Source organism: Bombus vosnesenskii, unplaced genomic scaffold, assembly GCF_011952255.1.
Source record: "Bombus vosnesenskii isolate JDL3184/JDL3185 unplaced genomic scaffold, Bvos_JDL3184-5_v1.1 scf7180000013285, whole genome shotgun sequence".
Classification (NCBI taxonomy): domain Eukaryota; kingdom Metazoa; phylum Arthropoda; class Insecta; order Hymenoptera; family Apidae; genus Bombus; species Bombus vosnesenskii.
The window spans coordinates 456,914-477,202 of record NW_022882938.1 but is presented as its reverse complement, the minus strand read 5'-3'; the positions used below and the strand labels follow the sequence as shown (position 1 = coordinate 477,202).

Below are 20,289 nucleotides of genomic sequence, written 5' to 3'. Positions count from 1 at the left end.
AGACAGTCAATTATTATATTAATAAGACTCTTATTAGATATATACTATATATTACATATCATATTTTACACTTCAGTATATATATATTAAATGTCTATTCATACTATATATTCATTTTTTACTAAATATATTTTTGCAACAAACGTCTTACAATTTCTACATATGTCCATTTTCAAATTGGTTTCTTTCCAATATAATTATGATAATCGTATTTCATTACAACGTTAAAGAAATTTCACAATTTTTCATATAACTCATGACGAACTTATAATAAGCGTCCGAATAACTTTCGCGAATCACTGTACCTCATCTGTCGAGAAGAAGAAAAATTTACCGATCGAAGGTTATACCAGAAATGGAAGGCTAGTTAATTCGTTCGCTAATTAACGATCTATTAAAAGGAGGAGCAAACGAGATTACAAGCGACTGAGCGTTCGATCGTGCGGACGTCTTGGAAGTGGTGTAACCGCACGCTCCGCTTCTTTTTATCCTCCTTCCAACGACACCCGTTTTCCGTTGCGTGCAATCCTGTGAAACGAGGGAGAGCGGAAAAATAAAAGGCATATATTAAGAGTGTCTCCGACGGCGTTCTCTGCCCAGTTCGCCGGCAGTCCGTTCGGTCTAATTTCTAATTATTCCGCCGGAGTGGTTCTAATTAGCGTAGCTACGTAGTTAGCTACGTATAACTGTTTTCCCTGCGTCTGGGGGTGGTGTGCAGGCTAAGTAAATAAGCTCCTCGACTCTCTTTCTTGCTTCAACTAAGTATGTATGTATGTTTCGCATATACATACACAAGTACACATGCGTGAGAAAGGGAGATTGTGTGCATGTTCGTGCGAATGAATATGTGTTGTTCGCCATCTACGGAAAGGATTTTATCGTGCACGCTGCACGCTCGTTGCCTTCGGTACAATAATTATTTCACCTTCGAAACGATATCCGCCAGCAAAGGTTGGCCGATCGAAATGCACGTAAAATATGACGCGTATACGCTGGTTATATCGGTGTGTCTCGGTTGAAGGTACTAAGATTTTCTTGCAATTTTGGTCGGTTGGTTTAGTGATCGAAACGCTCCGTGTGTTCTTCAGATTCCTTTTAAGATACGGTGCGCGAGACCTGGCTCCATTCGTGTGTTTCACTTGAAGATATTAAAAATTTGTTGGACTTTTGGTTAGTTGGTTTAATGTTAGTTAGTTGGTTTCCAACTCCTTTCAAAATATGGTGCGTATATGATGAGGTGTGGATCCATCGGTATGTTTGAGTAGAAGATATTAAAAGTTGGCTGCAATTTTAGTCCGTGAAAAGGTGATCTGAAATGATAAAAAGAAAGAAGAAACAAATGAATTACTATGATTTGAGTAGCTTATTTAAAGTATTCAGCTAATGTATGTTTGAATTTTAATTTATTATACAATTTTATGTATTATATATTATTTACATTATGTAGAACGTTAGAGGTATATTATGTATATATTAAAGAAATCGTCCTTTATCATAACTTTATATTCGATATTTTTTCATTAAGTACCTCGTCTAAACAAGATGACAAAAGAGAAAGTACACCATTGGGACAAACGAATTAAGCGCTACACCAAACTCATTTGTGTATCTGATAAACGAATATAATTTCTTTTAATCAATCGAATGATTCTCCATACTTGAGGATTTTAATAAACGTCGCAGAGGAAAAATCTTGTTAACTTTTGCACCTCTGGCAGAAACGTTCGAATGGAAATCCTCCATTGCTAAAACTTTTACACTCGATATTCGCAGCGTTCCCAGTGTCCGTTCCGGAATCAAGCGACGATACCTGTTGCAATTGCTTTAATAACGCTCGCAGGATCACGGCGTTCGAAATAATTAAAAGTACAATATTGTGTCGCGAAATAGAGAAACAGAGAAAGAGGGAGAGAGAGAAGGAAAAAGGAAAAAAATTGAAGCACAGGGAGGAAGGGAACAAGTTTTCTGGTCCAGGGGAATTCACAAAGGAATTTATTTTCACATATTTAATTGAAATGGTTGATGAATACTTTTCGACGCAAAAAAAAAAAAAGAAAGAAAAAATACAACGTAGATATTAATTGCTGATGTTATTAAATCGTTCGTTTTATTCGCGTATTAAGCTGAAATTTAATTAATTCTCTAAGCTATGCCATTCGATTGCTGAGGCGGGGATAGCTTTGTTGTTCCTTCTTTTAAGTCACGTTAGTTAAAATAAAGCATAATTCGTATATCAGTAGTATAAATGAACATAATTTTTAACAGTAACTAAATAAATACAGGAAACAACGTTTATTATACATGTTTAACTGTATATATTTATTATATGTGTTTAACTAGAAAAGATTTTCTATTAAGTAAACTAAAGAAAAACTGAAAAGGATTTTTGTAGAAATTGTTATACTCTTATGATTATCTATGCTAATGCGTTTCAATGTTTCAAGATTAGAAAGAGAATGATACGTCTCAAGATAACTTTCATTGCTGGATCATTACGTATATTTTTTTCGTCGTCACTGGAACGATATATCTTACAAAAGTACTGCAATGTGTCTTTTGTAAAGAATAAAAATATATTCGTGACACTGAAAACTGGACAAAAATAGCTTCAAAGGAAGAAAATCTTAAAGTCAATGTTATTCATCCTAAACCAACTAATTTCGCCTTGGCACAATTTGCTATATCGATAGGAGTAACTTCTAAGATATATACGAATCCGAAATAAAAGAAATATTTCGTGAAAATCGAAACGTTTTCACTTGAATTCTCCCGGACTGTAGCGATCATATCTTTACATTTTCTTGAAACGTAAACGCGGAAAGGGGAACAAGAAGATGGACAGGAAAGGGACATGGGCCCAGAGACGAGGGTGAAAGGAACGCAAGAGCGAAAGCTGACATCCAGATGACAATTATTATTTCGAGTGGCTGGCGTCGGAACGCTGGCGATATTTTATTTAAGATACAATCGCGTAATAGCTTGGTTCAAGAGGATAGATAACGCGTTGGCAAAGGCGGATGATCGCAGGATCGCATAAAGGCCACAAAGGAGAAAGAAAGAAAGGCGAAGGAAAACGAAATTGATGCTTGTGAGAGACATAGTTGGGATGAAACGGGGTGGAATCAAAAGGGAGATAAACGGCGAAGTTTGAGGGGAGAGCGTGAAAACGGATGGCTTTACATTAGTAAATTAGCCGGTGCCCACCATTATTGGAAACGACAACCGTTTCTTCAAACGTAACTACCTACTCGTAATTCGACTGATTTTGTAAATCAGCTGATTTTATTCGACCTATAAGATATATGATTTTACAGCTCTTCGTCATCGAAATAGAACTATGCGCAGAATTGTCACTTTTATAAGTACAGTATGTCATACACGTACATGCACTGGCTCAAAAAGCTATTCGAATACCTGTAGACGCCTTTTATGAATACGTTATGCGCGTTATACGAAACATTTTGAAATTTATTAGCACGTTATGAGGCTATTGGTGAAATATACGTATTGGGAAACATATAATTAGTGGTGGCACGGCTTAGATTTCAGTTGCTTGGTGGTAAAATGGCGAAGAAAATGGGTCCTCATTTATTTATTCAAAATGAAATGGTTTCTTTATATTCCAGATACTCGTACTAGCTTTCAACAATTTTCAAATTTGTTTAATCGAAAAAATGTTCTTTGAAAGCTGTTCTATTCGGTAGTCTTTTCTCTCATTCTTTTTCAATCTTTTATTCGTTAATTTCATGTGTCATTTTTATATTCACGATTGTAACAATCGTGAACATTCGGACAGCCTTTAAAACAGAAACACTTTTCTAAAATTGGGCCAAACGACTTGATATTCTTTGGATTAGTTCACTAGATGCAAATTAGTTTTCTAAGTGCAATTACTCGAAATCACGTGGAATAAAGCGAAAGATCACTTTCTTCAACTTTTTTATCTAAGTTTATAATGAAAATTTATACAACACATTTTGTAGATTTATGTCAGTTATATGTATACAGTGCGTACAAAAAAGTAAGTGTAAAAAAAGGTGTAAAAAGCGACCTCGAGCATGATTTTCAGGGTCAACATTTTTTTAGTCTAGTGTATTCTACTCGTCACGAGGAACAAAAGTCTCAAAGGGGCCACTGGTCGCGCGTGACCCCTCTCGGAAGAAATGTTAAAGTTTTAATAATTCCTAAACTGGTTTTATGTACAATGTGTTTACATTCTGCAGACAGATGCAGGGAAAATAGCTATTAAATATTACTATTGCACGTAGATGCCTCAGATCCACCATTATATACCCCATATCTTATTTCTTTTTTACCTTTTTATCTTTCTCCTTTCTTCTTCTTTTCTTTTTCCTTTCCGTCTATTTAAATAGCCCTGAACTCGCATTTCTACATTTCCGCCAAGTTACTCCCCAAGATTACGTATTGATTTTGTATGAAAAAAGTCACATGCAATCACATGTAATCTGTTCACTTGAACTACAAATAATTTCTTCTCCCCCCAAAAGGACCGCCGACGAATCTCATAAACAAGGAGATTGAATGTGGAAGAAAAGTGGAAGAAGAAATATGAGGAGCAGGTCCACGTGCTATTCACGGTAACCCAAAATTTTCGTTTAAAAATTGCCGAACCAGTTGGCTATGGTTAGATGGAGCACCATCGTGCATAAAATAGACGAAGTGACTACCCTGGCGTGGTATAATTTCACGTAATTTGCTTAAGAGACGTGAGCATGAAAATCGAGTCGCAAATATATTGCACTTGTTATCGATATAGCCAGAAGGATACAACCAATAATACGATGCTTATTGATTAGATCTTTCAACCGTTGCATGGGAATTCCTATAAACTTAAATCCTGATATTTCGTCGATTGAGGATACTACAACTTGAGAAACTGCTTTCATCCGTAAATAATACACGCTTGGAAAAGTGAAAAAGTAAAAGAAATTTTATACAGTAGTAAGCGTTCTTCTCGAATTATTCATCGCACTGTCATCTGATTGATTTTCACTCGGCGAACTGTTTTATGTAAGTCTAATAGTGGATCAGCACGAGCGAACGTGATAATTAACCTGTTCTTCTTCACGCCAATTGATACGGACTCGACCTGCATTCAGATGTCGCGATATTAATTCTTGATAGTCAAATTGTTAATACGGCCGTTTGAAAATCGCATTGTTACGGAATGTCTTCTGCACACAGAGATCTGCCATTATTCTTGTGTTCTCATATATTTCACGAGGCAATTTTTAATATCCTGTTGCTTCGTAAAATAGCACGCTACTTTCTCATTAAAGTTGATCATAAATGTAAACACATTGTGAATAAAACCAGTTTAAGAATTATTAAAATTTTAACATTCTTTTTCAGGGGGTGGGGTGGAGGCAGGGTATTTGCGATCCATGATTTTTTCGAGACTTTCGTTCTTCCTGATGAATATATTACGTTGCAATGAAAATCATGCTCAATGAGGTTTAGAATTACGTTGCGGTGGATTTCACACTTATTTTCTATGCGTCGAAATTTTCCTCGAAATCGACGAACGTTACTATGAACAACAAATGATTAAAAATAGTAAAAATCGCAGTTTCGCGATATTCGGGCTAACATGTACAGATTCTTACATCTTTCGATGTCTGTCGCTTGTTTCCGTATCAACTGATTTCGATACAATTTTCAGCACGTACATATATAACTGACAAAACTCTAGAAAATGTGTTATTTAAGTTCTCATTACAGGTTCAGGTAAAAAAATTGTAAAAAGTGACCTTTACTTTCTTATTCGCGATTCCGACAAATTGTAAATTCTAACTTCTAACTTCTTCAAAAAAAGTTGTTCTGTCGTACAAAGTGTGCGTTCACTTTTGCTTATTACTGCAAATCATGCATACGAACCAAAGTATCGAAAATTATAAAATACGCAAGATAACAGGTGGTATCTATATTTGGAATAAGTATGAAAAAGAGAAACAAAGATGTAAAGCGGTCTCCAGCTGTTGCTTATCGCCTGTTATTACTACCGGCAGGAAACCAAAAATAGTCAAAGTGTTGAATAGTGACCAGTGACGACAAGCGGGAAGTTAGCCGTTGACAGACTCGCTAGGCACCACGACTAATTGAAAATTGAAAGTACAATCGCGTTATTTGATAAGTGGTCTCTCGCGCAGCTCGATGCGCGACACAGGCCAAAGAGAGGGCACATCTCGTTTTTTTTTTTTTTTTTTCGTCAGTCACGGAAACTCTATGTCGAAACGGCTAACGAGTTCACACACGATGTGTGTATCGGTGGCAGGCCAACAACGGGTCCGACGTTTTCCTCGGCTTGACAGCGCAGCCAGAGGAATTCGTTCGATTTTCTATGGGGAGGATATAGTCGTTCCATAGGTGGCCGCTGGCAAACCGAGTAAATCGATGGGAAAAAAAGTTAGGATACGCGCGCGAACGCGCCGATATGACGTTATCCAATTAAAAAAGCTGCCTTTGTGTAACTTGATCTGTCGTAGTAGTCAGTAGCAGCAGCTACAGTCTATGTCGTTACTCTTCCAATCTAAACCAACCCCCGTTGCTCCGTGGCAGCGGCCTAAAAGGCTGCATCCAATTAGTACGTATCTTCCACTCTATTGTAGCAAAGCTAACACGTACGACAACGATCATGGCTACGCACTCGCAATATCTTTGCGAGGGAACGTTCCTTCCACTGAAAAAGAAGAAAGAGAAGATACTTGTTAGAAAAAGAGAGGACTCCATAGCTGGGAATACTCGTTAAAACGAGTGTGGTGAATTAATGTTTAGAGCCTATAGAAAATAAGCAGTCGTTGCTTGTATTAAGAATATGGTTAAAATGTGTATATACAGCGGGCAAATGAAATATTTGGAGTTCGAAATAGATGTTTCATAAGAATCTATATACATACATACATAATAAGGTACGGGCACATAGCTGAAATAGTCAAATCTGAATATTTTAAAGTTCAATCTTTAATTTCGTACAGAATAATCAAACTTGTATATTATACAACGTAATTAGTATTTAATATAATATAATAATAATTAATATAATAACGAAAGAATATAAAATGTTGTATATTTTACGAGGTACAGCAAGAGGTAATATAAAAAACGAGGAAACGATTCGAATTTGAGTTAACAAGAAAGTATTATATAAGAACTAATAAAACAAACAAACAAATCATGCTACATATTTTCAAGCTTATCTGTAGTGCCGCTGGTGTCTGTGTCCATCACGGCAGACATGACTCTGATCTATATATAATAGTTCGTCTATTCTTCATTCAGCGTTACTATTGAAATGATATTTAAACATTTGAAAATTGGAAAAATAAAAGTACGACACAATTTAGGATTTTATTTTTGAATTTAGCGCTGGTATGTATGTGCTGCCATCTGTAGTGAGGTTTCGTAAACCTGTCTCTATGCTTTCTTTAAAAGCTTTTTGCCTAAACGCAGGAAATGACTAATAAAGTAATACATTATTTTACAAATACGACCTGGCATTGACTAAGGACCACGATCGCATAAACAGGACTCAACACTTGCTAGGGACAATCGCTCGAAAATTGAGTCATGGAAAATCAACATGGAGGCCAAGAAGGTTCTCGTTCTGCGAGGCAGACAGAGATGAACGGAGTGTCTCCGTCTCTGTTTGACACATTCATAGCATGCGACGCATGCATAGAACGAGAACCTTCTTGTCTTCCATATTGATTTTTCATGACTCAATTTTCGAATGGTTTTCCCTATACTTCGATATACGAATATTAAAACCTGTTCATGTAATTGCGCTAAGAACGATATCTCTGATTGCGGACGAGAATATCTCGTCTGTGATTTCGCAGTGATTAAGAATAACATAGATATTGCCTGCAATGTAAATAAGCGTTGCATAGCTTGAAAGCTACGTAACCCTTCATATAATACTATTTTAATGTCTAATGCGACATTATCGGTTCAGGGTAAAATAAAATACTTGCGTTACTGGAACGGTATAAATTATACTTGAATCAATGATCGATATAATTACAATCGGAATCGATTTATATATATTCTATAGCAGACGATCATATATACATATACAAAACAAACCTTGCATCTTATGGGACTTCGTGTTCCGTGTTCTGAAATACCGACCGTGCAAAAACTCAGTGTTTCTTACGCCCTCTGCGATTTACAGCGGTGAGCGGCGCAATTAATTCAATCCAACTAATATAGTTGGTAAAGCTACAGACGAGTATCGTAAAGTCAACAGGAGTAAAAATCTGTGGTAAAAATACCTCTCTAGTTACACATTACACGTGATTACAGGGATATATTTGTACATTTTCTTTTTATTAAATCTCTATCATAAATCTCCGTAATATCATTGACTAAGAATAAGATAGGTTTTGCATGCAATAGAATAGTGTCCCACGGTGCGGAAACTAACGTAGCCCGCCACACCATTTAGGTGTTACATCCGACATTATCGGTTCAGTATAGAATAAGATAGCAGCGCTACTGGAACGATAGAAATTATAACTAAGTCGTACTTACAATCGGAATCGATCTATTGGGTTGGGAACTAGGTAGTTGCGGATTTTGTCATTAGGTAGTAATTAGAAAATTACGTTCGTACGTTACGTTGTTCATTTGTTTAGTTTAATCGTTTAAAATGAAATGTCACAAATTGTTGAGTAAAACTCAATATAGAAAGTGCGTGTATCCGTACTTACTACATAATAATTATTACTACATGATAATTAGTAAATAAAACGACAGAAGTCGTTTTACCGTGAGTAGTGTGATTGAATGATTTCATGGCAAAAAAGATCTGACAAATGACACGTGAAACGGATATCCTCAGGACCTTACAGGCCGAGACAAAAAAATAGTCAATATAATGAACAAAGAATCAAAAGTTACATCCTCAGAAATGGGTGAAATAGTAAGAAACGAATCTAACACGGAAATAAACTCCATAACGGTTCGAAGAATACTCAAAACTACTGCCATAAAGCATTTGACGATAGAGAGGAGGAAAGAGCAGTGATGAAGATAGCGATGAAGAAGGTATTTTTTGTAATTTAGAGATATGTTCAATTAATTCTTATATTCTTTATAGATCAATAGAAAAGCAGAGGAACGAACAGTCACTTAGAATAATCTTGAAAACTAAAATGGAGCGGCGGTAACATGCAAAGAAAAAAGCTACTCAAAATATTACGCCGATGGAAAGTTGCTTTTATACGAAAACAACAGAGCATTTATCTAGGACTACTCGACATATCGATTGTGAAATTGTATTTGATAAATCAATGAAAATACCTTGTTCAAAGTACGATCTTTTTTTCGAATGTTAAAAACAAACGTAGGTTCATGTCCATACTGCGTAATGTATTTACTTGGCACTGCCATCTCTCGTGCCATAATCCCGAGAAGTCGAACATCCGTCAGCCAATAACCAGCGTTTCTTGCGTCTGTCACATGCTTAGTACGTGATCGCTCTGTTTAACTCTGCTGACTTTTCTCGTTGAACAAAATAGTACATATCATAAACTTGAATGAAAATCAACTTGTTTATTCTATAGGATATTTTTCTATACTTCACGCATGAGAAATTTATAATCAAATGATTTATGTCTCGTGAAATTGGAAAAGAAAATATTGATTGGTAGGTATTGCTTGTATCAAACGATTCATCCGTTATATGAAATATCACCTGTGGTATATCAGCTTACAATATGGTGCCGATACCAAAAGGAATGTAGCTGCCCCTCCACCATTAATTTTTCATGTTCTCTATATAGGCGCACTTACCAACATATTACATATAAATTATTCTCTTCAACGTTTATGTACTTACTATGTACACTAGTACTATGTTAAATTAAATTACCTTTAAATTAATAAACTTTTTTCGCATAGAAGTATTAGTGATAGCATGGATACAGTGAATGAGAAAATGCAGATGTGTTTCGCCTCTAAAATAATTCCATTTCCCGTATAAATTAATCAGATCGCTAAAAGCGAGTGCAATTTCTTAAAACGATCGCAAACTTGCTATTGTTATTGATGTAATGGAGGATATACACGTTTGAACTTGGCCTACTCGATTATTGCAGTTTGGACAGTGGAGGGTATTAGCTGCATTTCTGTTCATTTAATGTAACTCTTAAATTGTAGAGATTCATTTGAATCTACATTTTCATAAACATGATACTGGTGAACAGTACTTGATCAATTTTATTCCATTTACTAAATATTATAACGAGTATTTTACTCTCGTTATTTTACATATTCTAGTATCTTCTTATATGTACATTCTCTTATACATTCTACGGATTTTTGCTTGAAATTTTCTATAAATGCATAAACATCGCTTAGGCTATTAATTCTAGTCAGTAATCAAGTCGTATAATTCAATTTTAGTCCAATCTAACGAATTTTATATCTCACGATCTCTAGCGACGTATGCAATACTGATTATTGGCTATACACGACTATGGATTGGCAAACGACCAAGTTTCAATATTTTAAAACCGTCAAATTTTTCGGACAGCTTGTTGGTGTGTGGCCTTATCAGGAAGAATTCCCGAAAATTACAATGCGATTTGTCACATTGGTTGTGACTATTGCCTGTTTTGCAACTCAGGTATTATTTTCATTAATTAATATTATATCCAGCCTATACGCATCTCATTTATAAAAAATATCTAACAATCGAGTTTTATTTCCTATAACCATTTTGCTTGTAACCATTAACGGTATTAATATAAAAATGTGTTATACTGGTTGGAGACACAGTATCTGTAAAATGTATTCCAGAGGTTAAGAATTAGACTGTGTCAGTGTATTTAATACATATAATACATATACATAGATCACAAAGCTATATGCGAAATGGTTTTCAGATATGAAAATAGTTCTAGTGCGATATTGGTTGACAGCATGTTGAATTTTAAAGTTCTTATTTAAACTTTTGCAAAAGATGGGAAATATGATATCATGTTTTTCACATGTCGCTTTTATATAATAGAATCTTTCGATATGATAGGATATGGAGATTATACAGGGTGGTTGGTAACTAGTGGCACAAGCGGAAGGCGGGTGATTCTACGCGAAAAAAGAAGTCGAAAATATAGAATAAAATTTTTTTTTAAATTTTTTCTTTTTTCTTTTTAAATTTTTCCATCGAGACAACGATCTACAGTGAGATCCGTTATAACGTACCGCACGCGTACCGAGCGAAAATTCAAAGTCGAATTCCTCGAAAACAAAGACTCAAACGAAAAATTTTTATTCTATATTTTCGACTTCTTTTTTCGCGTAGAATCACCCCCTTTCCGCTTGTACCACCAGTTACCAACCACCCTGTATATGTAAATATGTAATGTAAATATTTTCTATATATTGTAGATATCACGGGTACTAGTGTTTTACAGCTTGGACATACTGTTAGAACAAATGCCGCATTTGGATGTAACATTAATACTTGTTCTCAAGCAGTACAATTACATTCTGAACGAGAAGAAGGTGAAAGACAGATCGACATTCTGTAATCTCTTTGATGATTATAAGCATCTTTAAAATTGTAGTTGAAAGAACTTTTAAGCGATATCATCGCCGAACGTTTGATAGAACGACCAACGAAGGAATTAGAGATTTTGGACATGTACTCTCAGAAGACAATGATCTTGTCCTTTATATACAAAGGTGACAAAGAAAATGAACTAATTTTCACATTGCACTAAACTTAATTAAAAAGACTAATTGAAACCTACTCTAAATTCATTTCAAACCATAACAGTATGATATACTCGCGCAACACTAAAAATGCTTATGCGAATATCTGAAATGAATATACATACATATACATGAAATATACATGAATATATAATACATATATGAATATGAAGTGCAATTACTTGACAACAAATCCCAAGTTTACATCAATTGATAAGGTGTGTCTGCCGTAAATAATTGCTATTTTATTTTGTATTTTATTCCTTTTGCATTTAGTCAGCACATTTGTCACCGCCGTTATGTTCATCCTCATACCGGCTATATCACCTATTCTGAACATCGTCGCGCCCTTGAACGAGTCACGGCGCCGCGAATTTATCTACCCAGCTTATTACTTCGTGGACGAAGAGCGATATTATTATGTTATACTAGCGCATATGGTAGCATCGGTGTCAATAGTTGTAGCTGTTTATATTGCCTGTGACATCAGTTTAATTCACTTCGTTCAGCATGGTTGTGCTCTGCTGGCTATCAGTGGGTGAGTATATCTTAGTTCTTGCGCGCACATTGCACATTCTTCGCCTTTTATATTAAAAAATGTGGCCAATATTTATAGCATGTGATTTTAGACATCAGCACAATGAAGAAAGTTTCTGCAGAAAAATGTCGTTTCCGGTTTATTTTCTAAGCTATACATGTATATGATTGGTTACAGTGGATACGTATTCTCATGGAATACCATAATGATGAATGAAACATCTGAAGATCGAAATGCATGCAATGTAATCACTCTCATAAGAATTTCTATAAGTTCGTGAAGAAAGCGCCCAAACATTTGTAAACATTTCTTATGAATATACTTGTATATGGAAAATTCATTAGCATTGTTAATAAGATTTCACAATTGCGATTATACGAGTGAAGCTTGAAATCTCATGAATTTCAAAATATGTTTAGAAATTACAAGATGTCTAGTACAAGTGTATATTTCGCACAGGTCAGAAAAATATATGAACTGTTATCCATTATATTATTAATAAGCTCTAACGTTCAATAACAACATATTTAACATTTGTTATACGTTTAAGATACGTTATTCACTCTGCATACGAATCTCTTCTTAAATATATATTAAATGTATATTTGCACTAAATATCTTATGACTTCTATATAAATTTTCAAATTCATTTCAAATATCAATATTGCCACGACAATCGTATCTCATTGCGATACTAATGAAATTTCAACATGTTTTACGTAACGTGTACAATACATACGCAGAGATCTATTTCAATGTAAATTGTGATATTATTTATGACTTGACTTATCTGAACAATTCAATAAGTTATGGTTGTTTTTTAAAGTATAAGTAATGTGATATCACTAGTAGCGGTAAAAGGTATAGAATTATTAATCATGACAGGGAGGTGAACTGTTCACGTGCGTATTATCGGACATCCATTAATTTAATGCGAAATTTCAACCTGGAATCTGATCCGTGGTAGCTTAAATGTTTACGTAACTCAGGGTATTTTCTCAAGGAGAAGATAGACGGGGGATCTATAGACAAAATATCTTTCGTTTAATCGTACCTTAATGAAGAAAATAACGAGATCAAGATCCGTATAGATCTTTTTAACCTTTTTGTTACCATTGTTTAAGGAAAAAATCTAGTCCAAATTCCAAATTTTCAACATGTTGCATAATATGATATATATTTTTACGTATATAATAATAGAAAATGGTAACCAGACAATTTATGCTGCACTTAGAATGCGTCACATACATATGCGTAACGCCTGGCGCTGTGGAAAGCAATAGAGCGTCACATATGTGAGAGGCGTGGCAGCGAAAGTGTTAATTAATATTTAACTATTCTTTATTCTTTTATACAGACTTGTCTATACACCCAACCACGCTAATGATTCGACATGGTTTTTTCAGAGGAAAAACACAGCGACAAGAACGCACATTAATATCGAGTTAATACTTTGATCGACAGCTTACTTGTACATCGTCATAAAAGGTATTTTAAGGGTACAACTTAACAGGGGTGAATGAATGATTAAAGATCACTTTGGTTTATGACGGTCGCAATGGCAGCAGATATAGGGTACTTAGTCGCATTCTTCGTGTAAATATTACATAGCTTAAATGAAGTAGAAGTATAGTGGCCGATCCTAGACACTCAACAAATTTCACTTTCATTCATTAAATGTCAGTCTTATATACTAGCGTGTACTATTAACGTCATTAGTTTTCTCTTTACAATGGACAAAGCCACGGTAGTAGACGAGTATATGAAAGTAGTGAAGATATGCACTATGATTATCGGAATTTGGCCTGACCAGAGTAAGTTTTCGAAGCTCGTCATGCGAACGATTATATACATCATTAGTGTACTATCGTTTGTTACGCAGGTACGTAAAACAATTTATAACCAACAATCTATACTAACCGTCTTGGTTTACCAGTATTTTGTCTGCTACACTAATTAATATAACATCAGTATTGTATTGTACAGTAATAATTTTTTATTGTTTTGTGATTGTTTATTCCCTGTGATTGACCTGTATGGATCGTTCGGAATCGGTTGGCGTTTGCATGTGCTGTACCGACTAATAAAATTAGCTCAAAGGACCACTCCGTGTTGGAGATTAAAACTATGTATTTCAACAAACAAATAGATTATGTTGTTGACTAATGGTACATAACGATAAAGGCTAACTAATCAAAGACGAATGACTAAGAGTATCAGACGAGTGATGATCGAAAGAAGACAGACAACTAATGATCGACGAGAGACCTTCAAATGTCACCTACAAAAATACTAATTACATCAATTGATGTCTCCCTCGGAGCCATTCAACTTTTATTTGAAACATTTCTCGATATAATTAACAGTTTCGAAGATATTTTAGATCTCCCACTCTTAGGTGACTCAGCCTGCATACGAAAATATGTAGGGAAGCATCTGATCGCGTGCATTGGACATTGAAAATTAGCCTGTCGCGCATTTGTGGCAGATAGAAGTCCGGTATAGCTTTTTATCCGTAAAGTAGGAATTATATTGTGATTTGTATATCTATTATGCCCTTGTAATCGATGACGTAGGTAACTGCGTGTAACAAGTCAATTTGTTAGTCGAGATATTTTGCTGTTAGTAATCGAACTTAGTAATGAGATATGATTAAATTTCTTATACTCCATGATGCAGGTATAAGGCCATAAGAGGGGAGTTTCTATATTTAACCATATACATATACAAGGGTAGGTTGTGTTCCGACAGACTAGGTGTCTTCTGTTTATCTATCTCTATACTGTCTTCTTTTATCTCCAATAATTTTTACAATTTGTCCTAAGGAACATTTGACTAAGACAATTTTGCCATAACAATCAATAGCATTGGCTTGCGTCTTGAGTAATTGATTCTAGAAGATCTAATAGAGGCTTAATAATAATTGGCATCTATGTAGATTAGAGAAGGCTTCAATTGAATAATTTTTGTTGCAGCTTCTTGAAGAGGTTCGTTTGTAATTTCTGGAAGTAAGCTGAAAGAATTTTGGTATTTCTGGTAACCATTTACCTTCATCTGTTATTGCATTTGAGGCGTTTGTAATTCCTTTTATAAATAGTGAAATTTTACGTTTCGTGCTTAATGTTGATTAAGAACCATTGGCTGATGGTTTATCAATTTCCATTAGGTTCGCTGAATTTTAACTATCGTTGCCCTCTTGCTGTTTACATACTTGCATTTGTTTGCACTTCAAGTAATTCTAAGTTGAAAGTTCTCAGTTTATGACATTTTGGCAATACACTTGCCAAGTGACAAGCCTACTCAACCTGGATTATATTAGCCACTGACTCTAATAACACACGCACTTACAACACACCGCTATTGGAATCTCCTCGTGTAGCATATTTTAGCAATACGATTGTCAAACCGCGACTACTGTACTATCAGTAGAAACAGACGATCAACCCTTAGTCGCACCCTCCAGGTTCGTCCGTAGCGTGATATGCTCATGAGCGGGGCAAAGAATCTAATCATTGGTGGATAGTAACTATTAGGGTGGTTCTACCAGCTCAACATGGGTATTATGAAGTATAGAGAACCATTAGAGTACCCTGAGACTATCAATATATATTATCAATATTTCAAAATTCTCAACTAAAAGCATTTGTGGCGGCACTCGACAGCACAAATACCATCACTCGACACTAACTAATATCGGGCAACGGCAGCGCAGTGGTTAGCGCCTTAGCTTACGAACGTTCGGGACCCGGGTTCTCAAATTCCGGCGAGCGGAGTCCGATTTTTCTTCCACGCATCTAAATCAGAAGAAAAAGCAGCAGTACTTCAGCAGCGACATCTACAGCTAGCGCTACAATTATCACGGACAACATTTACACCTCACATCAAAATTATATTTACAAACTACATTTTCGTTGAGAATCTTGAGATATCATAACTATATTGTTGATTGTTTGAGGGCAACATTACGTTAGGTGCTGAGCATTTGAATTCGTTCTTCATCTAAAAACTCTTTGGAACTTTACTGGAAACGAACAATGACCGACCTTTAATCAACGAATTTTTACCAAGTGCAGGCGAAAATTTATGGAATAGCGAAGTAAAAATATGCGACACTTCGCTATATCGCAAAGTCACAGCTTTTTTAACTTTTTAATGGCATTATATATTGATTCGAAATTCTTTATATGTTAAATTAATCGAATGTTGATTGTAGATCGCAAACGTCGTGCATTTCTTTAACATGAGCGTCCTACTAAACCAGATTTGTTTTCTCACTGCGTTAAGCGGGGTATTGTTGAAAGAAGGACTGTACATTATCAAAGCTGCCGAGGTAAAGAAATTTGTTGCTTCATTTTTCATTTTCCATTATATTTTTATCACATTCTGTATAAAAATCACGTGGAAAAATTTGATAAGTCCACTTTTATTGAGATACTGACTCTTACGTCATTGAAAAGCTACAAAGAACTATTCTGGTATGAAATATTTGTAAAAATGTAGAAACTCGATAGATTCGTAAATTAAAAGCTTTTTGAAAATGATGGTGATGAATTCAAAATATTCTGTAAGAAGCGAATAACACAATTTGGACACAATTAATAAGTCTGCATATCGTTAATGTGTGCTAGCAAAAATATTCCTGTACCAGAAAAGATGAGAAATACGATTTATTGTGTTTTCATACCTTCGTACATATCTTTCGGTTACATGAGACTGATCAAATTGCAGTACAAGATGTTACTTACCGCTATTTGGAAGGATTGGTCAACCGATAGTCACAGTAACGAATTTCACATTATGGCCGAGTACGCCAAAAAGGGAGCACTCCTTTCTTGGTTAGACTGTGGTAGGATGAGTTATACTGAAACGATGTGTTTTCATTTTATAATTCACTTCACGTGTCGCTGTAATTAATTTACAGGAATTGGTGTTGTCTGTATCTTAGTTTTCTTACAGTTATTGTTAACGCCATTAGTTTTGGACATAATTTCACCAATGAACGAAACACGGGATTTAATATACATTTATCCAGCTTATTATTATATCGATGACCGGAAGTATCGTACAATTATAAATTTACATATGGCGTATACATATATTTTAGGAATTATTGTGTATGTTGGTTGCGATACAAGTTACATGTGCATTGTGCAACACGCCTGTGGACAATTAGCAGTGGCTGGGTAAAAAAAGAAATATTACTTGGACCAAATAATTTTAGCTGGAAACTGCAAGAAACACAAACTTTTTGCAGACATCGTTTCAAGAATGCGATTTTTGATTTGTCTATTGTCAATAAAACGAGTGCCATACAGGATGAGATTCATGAAAGAGTACTTCGTTCGATTCGACAACACCAACATGCTATAGAGTCAGTACTGAAACTGGCAAAACATTCATTTTCAAGTATTTTTAAACTTATTTTTAAACTTCAAATATATTTTCAATAATCTTATTTTTTAACAAAATAAAGTGCATCACCGTTTAAAGATAATTTTGTTAGGCGTAAAAAGTTTTTTTTTTTACAAAAATGTGTAACTCAAACACCATATACTTCTTCTAAATTGTTAATAAGCAGTGACAGTGATTTCTTTTCATTAATTGAATTTTACTGTGCTGTAGCGAAACAATTAGCTAATGTATTCTTTAAAATTCTCAAACAATGTCAAGAATATCCTAAATACTTTTAAAGTAATTTAATGCATATACTTGCGTGCATTATGTACAAGGTGACCGGACTTATTCTACTAATGCACATTACAACATTGTGTGTTGTATACGAAAATTGTTCAGATAAGAAGTAAACATTTTTTAGGAAGGTTACAACCTGGTGTAAGAATATTTTGTAGATGAACACGTAGACTTCATATAAAGATAACAACCGTTTTGCTAATTAGGATTGTATATTCTTTAATGCATTAAACGGTGCAACCTATTATTTTCTAGACAATTGTATTAACATACTTATACCGAGAAAGCATAGGGATTTGCAAATATTTTAACTTCAATTTATCAAATTTAACGTATAAAAAACAATGAAAGACGCGATTAGATATTTTTGCGTTTACGTTATCTTTGTCCTTCATACGCTAAATGCGACAAATTAAAGCTAAAATATCTCCTAGACTAATGTGACTTTTCAATATAAATAACTTCATACAATTTTGTAGAGAATGACGAGCTGCATCGATTAGTACATTAGAAAATATGCAATTCCACTTAAAAAAATTGATGTCACCTTCATATGACACGTCTACAAAAAAATTCTTACTCACCTCATTTGTCACCCCCTCAAAAAAATTCACTACATATCTGAACTACTTTTTCATACAATTCATAGTGTACTAGTAATTTGAATTTATAGAATAAAATCTGTCACCCTGTATGTGCATTACTGAATCTTTTATTGACTATGACCTCTTAATTCTGTTTTAATGGTTCCAAAACAGTTACCTGAAAACTATTCAAAGCATTCATTCTACTTATCTTTGCATTTGCATCGGTTTGGTAATGGCAACTTTCAGCGTCACGTTAGTAAAGGTGAGCTCTTCGACGTGCAAATTCACACAGTTTGACAGTAATTGTAATTACCGTGCTTCAAAACAGGTTGCAGCACAATCAGAAATTTCTGCGGAGTCTATCAAGGACGTTGTATTTCTCTCATCTCAATTGACACACATATTTCTATTAACGGTACAAGGACAATTCGTACAGAATGCGAACGATGAAGTTACCGAATCGATGTAAGTAACTTATAAATACTGAGAAATATACTTTGCTCAAAGTACTTTGGTTTTTGTTCGGAAATCAAATTTTATTACAATAACATACATAACATAACAGGTGGATCCATTAAACCTGTAAGGTTCCTTTATTTCTGTTGTGTGATTGATGCTAAAAGTATGAACTGATGTAAATCATTTATTATCATCATCTTATATGAAACCTTTTTTACTAAATTAACACCGTTTACAGATATGACGCGTTATGGTATAATACTAATAATAAAACGAAACTATTGTTTGTATTAGCACTAAGAAATTGCTTAAATCCTCCCACTTTATCAGCTGCTGGATTAATTATCTTGGATTTGAAGAGCTTCTCAGAGGTAAGTAATTTTTTATTTAACCACAAATTAATGTGGAAATATTTCAAGAATATTTTTTTTAAATAAATGTACACTACAGTATGTTTTTCAGATTATAAAAACATCTGTTTCATACTTTACCGTATTGAAATCTATGTAAACCGTAAAATACTCCCGACAGAGGTAATGAAAAACAATACTCCAGAACAAAGATTAGTGGATAAAATATGAAAATAATTACAGTTATTCTTATTTCTAAACTACTAACTATTTTTTGGTTTTACCCCCACTTAGTGATGCTTGGTGAGAAAATAATTTATGCTAAATTTCAGAGTGATTAGACAACAGGAATCTATACCATATATAAGTTGAAGTTTTCACGTTTTAATGTTTTTGCATTAGTTATGAGCATAATCGTGTTTCGTTGTTTTGGAAATATTAAGGAATGTTTTAAAATAAAAGCACAATGTCTAAGATCTATACTAGCAATGCGTATATATTACTTCTAAAGATACATATGAAAATGTTCGGTTTGAGTCATCTTCTTGATTTCCAAAAGCCAGCAATTCATTTAGCGAATCTTACAGACTTTTACATATGAATTCCCTCCTGTCACAAGTATTGTAATAAAGGTAGCCATTATTTGTATCTTGCTAGTAACTGCAAGCGTCTGTTTCATTTTTAGTTGAGATTTCGACGTGTTCATATGGCTGAACTGCATTCAAAGAGGGATTGAACATACAAAGATGGAAATAAGAAACTTTGATGTAATACACCTGTTGGAACATGATGATACTCAAATTATTTAATCAAATATTTTTACTAATGATACATTTAGTGTGTGCTGTTTTACAGTGTATGGAAAGTAGAACAGTTGTGATAGCATAACGGAATTTTAAAATATTTTACATAACGTACAATA

At 34.5% G+C, this 20,289-nt stretch overlaps 2 protein-coding genes across 4 annotated transcripts; both read left to right on the top strand.

The window, feature by feature from the left end:
• The first annotated feature begins 8,125 nt into the window (after positions 1 to 8,125).
• Positions 8,126 to 12,899, top strand: LOC117232183. The gene is made up of 6 exons (XM_033491391.1): positions 8,126 to 9,670; positions 10,465 to 10,651; positions 11,416 to 11,532; positions 11,595 to 11,712; positions 12,019 to 12,280; positions 12,372 to 12,899. Exons 1-6 carry the CDS (start codon positions 9,636 to 9,638, stop codon positions 12,445 to 12,447), a joined length of 795 nt encoding a protein of 264 aa, XP_033347282.1. The 5' UTR covers positions 8,126 to 9,635; the 3' UTR covers positions 12,448 to 12,899.
• Positions 12,900 to 16,506: 3,607 nt separating this feature from the next.
• LOC117232182 lies at positions 16,507 to 20,049 on the top strand. Of its 3 annotated transcripts, none has more exons than XM_033491389.1 (7): positions 16,507 to 16,610; positions 17,009 to 17,126; positions 17,202 to 17,463; positions 17,535 to 17,651; positions 18,730 to 19,023; positions 19,256 to 19,388; positions 19,480 to 20,049. In XM_033491389.1, exons 1-7 carry the CDS (start codon positions 16,521 to 16,523, stop codon positions 19,525 to 19,527), a joined length of 1,062 nt encoding a protein of 353 aa, XP_033347280.1. In that variant the 5' UTR covers positions 16,507 to 16,520; the 3' UTR covers positions 19,528 to 20,049. The 3 variants fall into 3 exon arrangements, with proteins under 3 accessions (XP_033347280.1, XP_033347279.1, XP_033347278.1); XM_033491388.1 differs by lacking the exon at positions 16,507 to 16,610 and having other exon boundaries at positions 16,618 to 17,126; positions 18,730 to 18,820; positions 18,887 to 19,023; positions 19,480 to 20,046; XM_033491387.1 differs by lacking the exon at positions 16,507 to 16,610 and having other exon boundaries at positions 16,618 to 17,126.
• The last annotated feature ends 240 nt before the right edge of the window (positions 20,050 to 20,289 follow it).

What these genes read in the sequence shown, in the direction of transcription:
- LOC117232182 (XM_033491387.1), top strand. Translation starts at nt 16,898, where the DNA reads ATGTGTGCTAGCAAAAATATTCCTGTACCAGAAAAGATGAGAAATACG. An exon ending in CCTTTCTTGGTTAGACTGTG is followed by an intron (nt 17,127 to 17,201) that starts GTAGGATGAGTT and finishes ATTAATTTACAG; the next exon opens with GAATTGGTGTTGTCTGTATC. An exon ending in ATTTGAAGAGCTTCTCAGAG is followed by an intron (nt 19,389 to 19,479) that starts GTAAGTAATTTT and finishes TATGTTTTTCAG; the next exon opens with ATTATAAAAACATCTGTTTC.
- LOC117232183 (XM_033491391.1), top strand. Translation starts at nt 9,636, where the DNA reads ATGTCTCGTGAAATTGGAAAAGAAAATATTGATTG. An exon ending in TTGCCTGTTTTGCAACTCAG is followed by an intron (nt 10,652 to 11,415) that starts GTATTATTTTCA and finishes TATATATTGTAG; the next exon opens with ATATCACGGGTACTAGTGTT. An exon ending in GCTCTGCTGGCTATCAGTGG is followed by an intron (nt 12,281 to 12,371) that starts GTGAGTATATCT and finishes ATGTGATTTTAG; the next exon opens with ACATCAGCACAATGAAGAAA.